Source organism: Erythranthe guttata, chromosome 13, assembly GCF_056151865.1.
Source record: "Erythranthe guttata isolate IM_541 chromosome 13, IM_541, whole genome shotgun sequence".
In the NCBI taxonomy this organism is placed as follows: domain Eukaryota; kingdom Viridiplantae; phylum Streptophyta; class Magnoliopsida; order Lamiales; family Phrymaceae; genus Erythranthe; species Erythranthe guttata.
Genome location: NC_142545.1, coordinates 13,762,567 through 13,774,289, shown reverse-complemented (window position 1 = coordinate 13,774,289; position 11,723 = coordinate 13,762,567). Strand labels below are relative to the sequence as shown.

General features: G+C 39.1%; 1 protein-coding gene across 1 annotated transcript; it reads left to right on the top strand.

Moving 5' to 3' along the window:
- Window positions 1–7,776: 7,776 nt before the first annotated feature.
- Window positions 7,777–9,443, top strand: LOC105967852 (anthocyanidin 3-O-glucoside 2'''-O-xylosyltransferase). Its single transcript, XM_012992454.2, has one exon. The coding sequence runs from the start codon at window positions 7,956–7,958 to the stop codon at window positions 9,306–9,308; it is 1,353 nt and encodes a 450-aa protein (XP_012847908.2). The 5' UTR covers window positions 7,777–7,955; the 3' UTR covers window positions 9,309–9,443.
- The last annotated feature ends 2,280 nt before the right edge of the window (window positions 9,444–11,723 follow it).

The window sequence follows — 11,723 nt, the reverse complement described above, 5'->3', positions numbered from 1 at the left end:
TACATGATACATATATATATATATATATATATATATATATATATATATATATATATATATATATATATATATATATATATATATATATATATATATATATATATGCAACAACAGCAACAAGGATGACTGAATTGGCGGCCGAGATTGACTTCGAAACTGTTTGTAATAACATCTATAGCCTATACATTGCCTGCGTGTATTGGCAGGGTGATATTATAACAAACAGTTTTGAAGCCAATCTTTCATTCACGGCCTGCCATAAAGCTTTTAAACCCGACGGAGCAGATCGACGGGATCTTGAAGAGTGTGGGGTCCATGGTTTAGGGTTTGCTTCTTCATCAGTCATTGTCGGATTCGAATCTATGTGTGAAGGTACGTTAATCATTATTAAATATTTAATTTCTTACAAGCTAAGTGAGACGAGTAAATGTCCGCAAATAGGCCATGAGTTATAAGACAACACATTATGTTTTAGTTGTAATCAATGGGAGAGACTATTGCATCGTCGCCAAGATGTTCCGTTATAGGACGACGAATTATAGATTTGTCAAACTTCAAGAAACCACTTTATAAGTTGTAATGTGAAACACCAGTTAGTAAGACGGACATTGTCATGGCTAATTAATGTCACGCCCAAAATCTGAAATATGGGCCTAGAGATTGACAACGTCTACGAGCCCATATGGATTAAGCAACGATTACACGAGGCCTTAATGTAGGAATAAACTTGAATAAATCCCATAGACCGATTTGCTGAATCGTCAAGAATATTACATCAATGTAAATCGAAAGGGTACCTTAACCCATAGTTTTTATTCTTGGCCGATTGATATCGAATGGTCATGGATTTTCTAGCTCTGCACGTTTTCCTGAGAACCCTTTCGATTTTCTCTAAAAACCTTTATGTTGATGGGATGTAGAAAACAACGTTATACATTGCAACTTAGAGACCATGGCCAATATATCAATATTTTGTGGTAATTTCATTTTAGCCCATCACTATAATCAAAATTACCTTTACGTCTCTACGCATCATAGGCTCACACTCTATTAAATACGTTTAAAGCCTAGTCCAAATAAATCTTAGTAGATGAATTTTAACAGGTTTAACCTTACAACTCATAATGTCACATGTAAGTCGATCTTGGACTAATTAATGAAACAATTGTCTCTCACTTGGACTATCTATATAACTTTATAATTAAGGCCGTACAGTTGGAGGAAATAACCTTTGAACTCAACTTTGTTATTGTTACTGAAGTGCGTCTAGAACCAATCTAATCTGTCAATTATGCTACACCGAATCGAAGGGGTCTTCATTCACATTAATCGTACCAGAACCTAACAATAGTCACTGTATCAACACATGTTGAATGACATATATTATGATGAGGTGCATGTGTAGCATAGAAATTTCGTGCAATGTGACCTTAACATGCCCATTTTCAGTGAATCTAAATATTCTTAAATAATACTATTAGCGTGCATATATATATATATATATATATATATATATATATATATATATATATACACACACGTATCTATTATTATTATTATTTATTCTAGTTACCTTGTGTAATAGGTTAGGGTTTCCTACATATACCTATATATATGATTAATATACGTGAGAGACACAATTCTCTCTTTTCTCCAAATCTAATTCTCCTATATGGTATCAGACACTAGGTTAACCTAGCCGTCACCACCTCTCTCCCCCCTCTTCTCGGCCGTCGCCCTTCCTCTTCTCCATGGCCGACGACACTTCTTCTTCCTCCACCGCCCATCTCAATCCTTTCCACCTCGCTCATGCCATCTCCAATATCAAATCTCTAATCCCCGTTATCCTCGATCTGAAAAATCCCAATGATCAAAAGTGGAGCCATTTTTTTACAATTACTGTCGGTCGTTTCTGCCTCTCCGATCTTCTCCATGGAAAACCCCGACCAGATTCAATCTTCGCCGATGAATGGCAACGCGCCGACTATCTCCTCCAATCTTGGATCTACGGCACCATCTCCGATGATTTGTCCAGCATGGTTCTCTCCAAAACCTCCACCGCCAGTGATCTATGGACGGCTATCTCCTCTCTCTTCACTGATAATAAGGATTATCGAGCCATTCAACTTGAAGAAAAATTCAAGTCGCTCAAGAAAGACACTCTCTCCATTCACGATTATTGCCAAATAATCAAAACCACGGCGGATAGCTTGGGCGATGTCGGAAATCCAATCCCCGACAAACAACTCGTTCTACAAACCCTACACGGCCTTCCGAAAAATTACGGGACCGTCGCCAACCTCATCTCCTTTCGGAATCCCCTTCTCACTTTTCTACAGACCCGATCCCTTCTCCAGATGGAAGAAACTAGACTTGTTGAACCTGAACAGACCGCTACTGTTTTCTACGCCTCCAACGCAAATTGTCCATCTAACAGTTGCAACAGTTCCTGCAAAAGTTCCCGCGGAGGTGGTTTTTCGCGTTATCAGCGCGGGGCTGGCCTATCCAACCGTCGCGGAGGTCGCATCACTAACCGTCACCCATGCAGCACTACGGCTACCATAGTGCTCATGGCGCATCTCAACTCTGGCGCGCACCTTACCGACAACCGTCAATTCTGAGATCCACTCCAGCGGCTGAAGCCTACTTTACTAGACCACCTGCACCCTACACAGGCCACTCGGCTCCTACTGAGGTTCATCCGCACCTGCAACCATGCCACAACTCTAACAGTTCCATCAACTGTCGCAACAGTTCATGGCCTACCTTCTGCTGTATGTCGATGACATTGTACTTACGGCCTCCACACCTGAATTGCTCCGCTCTATCATCGCTGCCCTTAATCAAGAGTTCGCAATGAAGGATCTTGGCAATCTTCACTACTTTATCGGCATCTCAGTTACTCGCTCGTCGAATGGGCTATTTCTCTCTCAACGCAAGTACGCCGACGAGATACTAGAGCGTGCACACATGGCTTCCTGCAACCCTTGTCTTACGCCGGCCGACACAAAGAGCAAGTTGTCTTCGACCACTGGACCCCCCGTTGCTGACCCTACTCTTTATCGCAGCCTTGCCGATGCACTGCAATACCTCACGTTTACTCGTCCCGACATCTGCTATGTTGTGCAACAAATATGTCTATTCATGCATGATCCGATGGAACCTCATATGGCTGCTCTCAAGCGTATCATTCGCTACATTCGTGGCACTCTCAATCATGGCCTTCAGCTCTCCCCCAATCCGGACCTCTCCCTTATCGCTTACTCTGACGCCGATTGGGGTGGCTGCCCTGACACTCGTCGTTCGACATCGGGCTATTGTGTTTTCCTCGGGAACAACCTTATCTCTTAGTCCTCCAAACGACAGGTCACTACTTCTCGATCGAGTGCGGAGGCCGAATATCGAGCTGTCGCAAATGCCGTCGCCGAAACGACTTGGTTACGCAACCTACTTTCTGAGTTGCTCTGCCCACTTTCGAAAGCCACTATTGTCTACTGTGACAACGTCAGTGCCGTCTACCTATCCAGCAATCCCATTCAACACTCTCGTACGAAACATGTGGAGATCGATATTCACTTTGTCCGAGACAAAGTTGCTTTGGGACACGTTCGAGTTCTTCACGTCCCATCCGCCTACCAGTTTGCCGATCTCTTCACGAAAGGACTTCCTACTCAACTGTTCCAACAGTTTGTCTCCAGTCTCCACGCCCTCTCCTTTCCCGTTTCGACTGCGGGGGTGTATTAGCGTGCATATATATATATATATATATATATATATATATATATATATATATATATATATATATATATATATATATATATATATATATATATTATTATTTATTCTAGTTACCTTGTGTAATAGGTTAGGGTTTCCTACATATACCTATATATATGATTAATATACGTGAGAGACACAATTCTCTCTTTTCTCCAAACCTAATTCTCCTATAAATACAACACCCATACAAACAATATGCTAATTCAATTAAACATTTTGCAGCATGACATCCTTAGTAGTATAATGGAGTTTATACTATGTGATATATATACACTCGTCCAATATGTATATCCCAAAGTAAGATACTTAGCATCAATACGTCATTTTATAAATTGGTTATCATAGCGAAATAGAGCTTTACGTGTTGTCTAAACACTCTGAATAAAAAATATCTTTTAACTAGATATGTGAGCTAGGGCTCGTCTCATATGGTACGACTATCATCATATAACCTAATGGACTCGTATGGATCTCAATAGTTGATGTCGTAGTTTAGGATAGGATTGTAAACGAGCTGAGTTCGCCTCTTTTGGTAGGCTTGAGCTCGTCGAGTTCCTTTTTTTTTGTTTCGAGGTTGAGCCTAAATCCATTTTGTTGTGTTTTTTTTCTTTTAATATTTTTTTTATTATTATTTTATTATTATTAAAAGATATTTAAAAAATATACAAAATAAACAATAAATTATAAGTATATATATTTTTCAATATTTATATTTTATTTTTATTTATTTCTATATATAATATTTTATATTATTGTACATTATTTAAATAAAAAATAATAAATAATGCTCGTGAGCTCACGAACAACTAAAAACTGGCTCGAATTCGGTTCGTCTGAAAACTCGAACTCGAAAAACTGAAGTTCGAATTTTTAGCTTTTTCCGTACCTGCTGATCGAGCTCACTAGTCGCAGGGGCGTACCCATGCCTATGGCTGGGGTGGCCCCCGCCCCCCCCAAGATTTTTTTTAAGCTGTTTTTTTTTTTTTTTTGGTATTTATGCATTAGTTAATATCCTTTCGCCCCCCAAATTTTTAATTTTGTACACTTTAGTCCCCAAAAAAAAAAAAAAAAAAATTCCTCACTTAAATTACCTCTATATTTTCGCCCCCCAAGAAAACCCCTTGGGTCCGCCCATGGTTCGCCGGAACGGAACAGTGCATTGTCGCGGACACTGCCGTTCCAGTTCCGTTGCAACGTCGCGGCTGCGTCGCGGCCGGAACGGACACATTTTAATTAAATTGTTATAAAAATACAATATATTTCAAATATGTTTTTAATAACAATATTACAATTCAATAATATGCAAAATATTATTACAATTTAAAAAATAAATATTACAACGAATATTATGAAAATACAAGCAATATTAATATCAAGTAGAATACCGAACTGGAATTGTGTAGGATATAATTGAAAAGTGAGGCCAAAGATCTGTGAGATTCAGGAGAATCTTCCTAGACTTCATTATCTAACGTGGCCACCATCATCATATTACTTATTTATTTATTTTTTTTATGTTTTTTTTTTCCTTATTTTTTTTAGTCAAATTAGTTTTTTTTTTTTCAATCTTTTTTCCCGTTCCGGCACCGTTCCGGCACCGTTCCGGCTGCGTCGGACCGTTCCGTGGCTCCGTCTCGCCCATCCCACCGATTTCTCGGCGTTCCGACGAGTCACGGTGGAAACACCGTTCTGGTTACGGATTCCGGAACGGAGGGCACCGTTCCTGTTCCGGAACGGCCGTTCCGACCGTTCCGATGCCGTTCCGGCGAACCATGAGTCCGCCTCTTATTAGTCGGCTCGGCTCATTTACCACCCCTATTCTAGAAAAAAGATAATTATTAAAAACTTGAGAACATAAATTGAGAATATTTTTGGGGCAAGTGAAAGTAAAAAAATGGTTGTCCCCATCATAGTACTGACAATCACACATTCCCATACTGTCCGCTATAAAGCTGCATTCGTGCGGTTGGATACTAGGTAGGTTGCAAGCGGCGCTAAACTAAATTAGGAAACCCGAAAACGACGTCGCTTCAAAGCCATGTGAAATTATTCGTATGACGATATTAATATATTATTATTATATCTCTCTCTCTCTCACACACACTCAAACTGCAGAATAGAAAATTCGAAAATGGAGTGTTTTGCACTCACTCAGCAGCACGAAAAGAAACCAAATTCACCAACTCACCTAACACCTCCCCTCACCAAACCCCACACCCACCACCACCTATATTCACACTGCTATATAGTATCAATATTATCTTCCACACACACAACACACACTACAGTAAACTAATTAAACACCAACTATATGGCCATGTTTCCATGGATTTGAGAGTGTGTGTGTGAGAGAGAGATAATAAATGATTCCCACATGGCGTGGAAGCGACGTCGTTTTCGGCTCGGCTCACATGTCATCATAGGACTGCGTACGGATCCCAGCAATGACATGACATACATATTTTCGGTGCAACTAAAATATGTATAAAATACTAAAATCGCAAAAAATGGTTGTCCCACCATTACCATACTCACGAGTAGGCCAATAAATTCCGTATACCCCGGCCCCGCTCTCTAAACTAGGATACCCGAAAACGACTTCGCGAATCATTATTATCTCTCTCTCTATATAGAAAATACGAAAATGGAGGGGATCAATTACAGTTTTGGTCCCCCAGGTTTGCACGTTTTTTTCTTTTTTGCCCAATTTACCGCCATCAACAAAATACACAATAACGTTGTCACATTTTAACACATTTAGTCCGTCCGTCTGTTTGACCGTCAAAATACGGTCAACTGTTGATTAGGGCTGAATTTGCGATTTTTCATAGATAAAATTGCACTCGAACCCCTGCATTCTTCTAAAATATTCTAAAAATCCTTAAAATTTTATTCAACCTTAATTTAACCCTAATTTCATCATAATTAATTTTGACAAACAACCCCGATTTTTACCATCATTACCGCTGACCGTTGACCACGGTTGATTTTTTTTTTTTTTTTACTTTTTTATTCGGCATTCACTTTTTTTAAATATTGTTTTTGACGCCGTTCACCGACATTGTATTCTCGGTTAACACTGTTGACTTAATTAATTTTCTTGATTTTTTTCGAACTTTTTTCTGTGACTTTTTTTTTTCTGACCAACACAATTACTGTATCACACAACTACTGACTTTTTTTTATAACACAATGATAATACTATATTAATATCTAGTATCGTAATATTAAAATAAAAAGTTCTAACAAAGTTTTTATCTAAAATTCTAGGGTCTAAATACAAATTTAAAAATTTCTAAAATTCATCATTTCTTCCCTTCAATATTTTTTTTGTGGAACCGCCAGTGCATCCCTAATCTCTTCCCAATAAAATATGAAGAAGATGAATTAAGTATGTGCAGGGTAATTTGGAATGAGATAAAAACTCTAGTACAACAGTTTTTGGGGCTAACACCGGCAGTTAAGTTTTATCTTTTTTTTTGTATTAAAATTTTTCCATTATTGAGACTCGTTGACTTTTTGTTTTTTTTCTTTATTTTTACTTTTTTATGATATTATTTTATCGCCGATTATCAGCTTTGATTTTTTTTTAAATTATATTTTTTCATTACTAAAGAAATTAATAAAAATAAAATAAAAATCAAGAAAAAAATGGCAACGCTGTTAACCCGACATTCAATTTCGGTCAACAACGGCAAAAAAAAAAGATATATTAAAAAAAAGAGTCAACTGAGTTAAAAAGAATGTTAACATTTTTGAAAAATCGGGGTCAGTAGTTAAAATTGGCAAATTGATGAAATTGAGGTTAAATTATGGTTGGATAAAATTTTAGAGGTTTTTATAATATTTTAAAATAATACAGGGGTCTTATTGCAATTTTCTCAAAGAAAAACCCTAAATTTAACCGTTGACTGTTACTACTTAACGGTCAAACAGGCGGAGGAACTAAATGTGTATTTTGTTGACGGCGGTAAATGATGGACCAAAAGTGATGTAATTAGCACTCAGCACTCATTACGTAAAGCAAATAAAGCATCAGCACGAAAAGAAACCTAACTCCTCCGTTCACCAAACCTCACACCCACCATTAACACTAACACTGCTATATAATAAGAGTATCATCTTCCTCACAATTCCCCACACACACACAACACACAACACACAGTACAACTACTATGGAGCTCAAAATAGCCATGTTTCCATGGATAGCAATCGGCCACATCACCCCCTTCATCCATCTAGCTAACGAGCTCGCCAAACGAGGCCACTCAATCTCCATTTTCATCCCTCCCAAGTCAGTTCTTCAGCTCGCCCACCACAATCTCTACCCACATCTCATCGAGTTCACCCCCGTCGGAGTTCCCCACGTCGACGGCCTCCCCACCGGCGCCGAGACCGCCTCCGACATCGACATCTCCGCCAAGGACCCGCTCGCCGTCGCCTTCGACGCCATGTCCGGCGAGATGGAGACGCTGCTGCAGAACCTCAAGCCCGACATCGTCTTCTACGACTTCGCCGACTGGATTCCGGCGCTGGCCGCGAAGATCGGGTTCAAGACTGTTTGTTATAACGTCATCTGCGCTTCCGTCATGGCGATCGGCATTGTTCCGGCGAGGAGTATCCCGACCGACCGGCCGCTGACGCTGCAGGAGCTGATGGAGCCGCCCAGTGGGTACCCTTCCTCCACGGTGGTGCTCCGCGGCCAGGAGGCGATGACGCTGTCCTTCATCGCCATGGACTACGGCGCCACCAAGTTCCACGTCCGCATTGCCGCCGCCATGAGGGGCTGCGACGCCATCGGAATCCGAACCTGCCGCGAGCTGGAGGGCCCCATGGTCGACTACCTCTCGTCCCAGTACAACAAGCCCGTCTTCCTATCCGGGCCGGTTCTTCCGGAGGCAGCAAAAGAGCCACTGGAAGAAAAATGGCTGACGTGGCTGAGCAAATTCCCGCCAAAATCAGTTGTCTACTGCGCTTTCGGAAGCCAGATGATTCTGAAGAAGGACCAGTTTCAGGAAATGGTTCTGGGCTTCGAGATGACCGGGCTTCCGTTCTTCGTGGCGGTTTCGAAGCCCGCCGGAGCGGATTCAATCGAGGAAGCCCTGCCGGAGGGGTTCCTGGAGAGGGTTGGCGGCAGAGGGGTGGTGCACGGCGGTTGGGTGCAGCAGATCCAGTTCCTGAACCACCCGTCGGTGGGTTGCTTCGTCAGCCACTGCGGGTTCGGATCCATGTGGGAGTCTCTGCTGAGTGAGTGCCGGATAGTGCTGGTGCCGAGGCTGGCGGATCAGATACTCAACACGCGGCTGCTGGCGGAGGAGCTGAAGGTGGCGGTGGAGGTGGAGAGGGGTGTCATGGGGTGGTTCTCTAAGGAGGATTTGAGCAAGGCGATCGTTTCCGCCATGGATGAAGAAAGTGAGCTCGGGAAAATGGTGAAGCGGAATCATGCTGTGTGGAAGGAGACTTTGGTCAACCCTGGATACATGGATGCTTACGTTGATAACTTCATTCAACAATTGTATCAACTCTAATTTTTTTTTAATCTTGATTTTTTAATCAGATTCATTAGTTGTGCAAGAATTTTATCAAACGTCTTGTTTTGTGTTGTTGTAACAATAAATTTAAGAAAATTAATAAATATGTATTGATTTTATTAAGACAAAAAACAACATATAATGCGATTAAAGTAATTTTATCTTAGCTTCAAGCTTAGTTTTATTAATTTCCTCTTTACTAATTAAAATTATTAAGGACATAATTGATAAAATTGTAATTAATGCATTATTGAATATTTAAAATAACAAATAATATGAAATAAGAAAAACTCCTCAAAGTGATACTTAATTTAAAATGAAGGGAGCATAATTATATATAAGTTTCTAACTTATTTTTTTATTATTGTTGTAACTAGTGGAATCCATAGTTTATATTTTAAAAACTATGCATTGAACCCTGATCAAAATAATTTATTAATTAGTTGCAAGTTCGAATTTTCTTATCGGCGCCTTTTGAAGTTGAGTTCACATTATTTAGTTGTTAATCGAAAAAGTTTCTTTAAACTTGATGTTGAGATTGAGGTGTTTTCACTTTTAGTTTAACTTTAAAGTGTTTGCGATAATATTTTCAATTAGCATTAATTTAATTAAGTTATCATGTTCGACATTAATTATCTTTCACTTGCAATATCCTACTATTTAAGCCGCCACGAGTGATCCATCTGCATTATATTGCACCAAAAGGCGAAATCCCTCGTCCCCAGGGCTCCTATCCCTTGGCCCGATAAAAATCGATGGAGGAATGTAAATCATGATAACTTAACGGTGTGGATATGGCATTCGTAAGTTTTATCGGTCAACCGATGCGCTTTCGATCCACTTTTATTGGTTGATAACCGCTAATTAACCGGCTCATATAGTTATGCCGGTAATTTTAACTAACGCATATATAAGTTGGTCGGTCGATGTTTTTCATTTACTCACAGTTAGTAGGTAATATCGGTCAACCGACTTTTTAATAATAAAAGCTTATAATAATATTTAATTGTAATTCTTATTTTCTTAATATTAAAATAATATCTAACAAAAGTCAAACCTCAAAACACAAATTTATAATTCTCTACTTTATAATTCTAGTTTATAATTTTTTTATTTTATATTCTTCATTATATATTTACTTGTAGAAATTCAATAAAAAACTCTTAATTTTAAAATTAAGATTTTTGCAATATAAGTTTTCCCAAAATTTTGAATATCTTCTGAAAAAACTTTTAAAAATATCTTATTATTGCCAAAAAAAAAAAGAGATCGAGATTAAAAAATCAATAAATAGATGGCCGATAATACCAACAACCGACCAGTGTTTACCCGACAAAGTCGATTGTCAACCATTATCCGACCTATACTGGTCAAGTTGGTAATAGTTTGCACTATTCAGCAAAATCGGGTAGTTAAATCGGATAGGTAATTTGCCTATAATTGTCGGACACGATCTATCCCCGGCCCTAATTTACCTATTAACTTCCAGCTACCATTCCAATAATTCACTTCAACTTACAATTACCTAGACCTCCCTAACTCGTGCCAAAATATGTGTTCTATAGAATTTTTATTTTACAAATTATTTATCAATTTAGTAATTCTCGTGAATTTTACCCTTACTAAGTAGTAAATAAAAATGAGAGATAATTAATAAGAATGATTAAGCAAAAAATAACTTATTTGCATTACAAAATCAACTTGTCATAGGAAAATCATTGTTACGAGAATATCTCTATTCTTGGTTTCTAATGAAGAAAAAAAAAGAGGGGACAAAAAGAACAAAGGAAAAAGGAAGGAACGGTGGCCACATGCAAAACAAAGCGAAAAACAAATAAGTAGATTGCCTATGGATCCGGAACGGTCCTGAGAATAGAAATACCTACGGATCCGAAAGTGTAAGATCACAAGTCGTACCCTTCTCATGAAGAGGTTGTCACCGAGAATCTTCCAACGAAGTACATGCGAGCAACTCGTGTGAACAAGTCAAGCGAGGGATAGATTCCTTAGCGAGAAGGTGATGGGCTACAATTAAGCAAGACACTTGCTCGCCCAGCTTGGACCATTTGACAGCATTCAATGCACGTCCTATTAGTTGACAGGTCTGGAGAATGTTTGTTAATTGCAGCATGTGCAGCTATTTCACGATTCACCTGAAATGGTAGAGTAAATACAATTGAAACGTAATTTTGAGTTCAGAGATATTTTTGCCCCGATGGGGCATGCTTAACTGGATGGATTGATGAAGAAATTGATGTCCGAACATTCTCTTATAAATATTAGACATTGTGGGCCATAGAAGGTAAGCAACCCACAACTCAAGAACATGTAATTAAACGAGAGGATTGTCTTAAAAAAAATCACTAACTTTGTCGTCGGAAAGCTAATTCCGACCTAAAGTCTGGATCTCTT

Excerpts from the sequence above, each read along its gene's own strand:
- LOC105967852 (XM_012992454.2), top strand. The coding sequence starts at position 7,956 with ATGGAGCTCAAAATAGCCATGTTTCCATGGATAGCAATCGGCCACATC.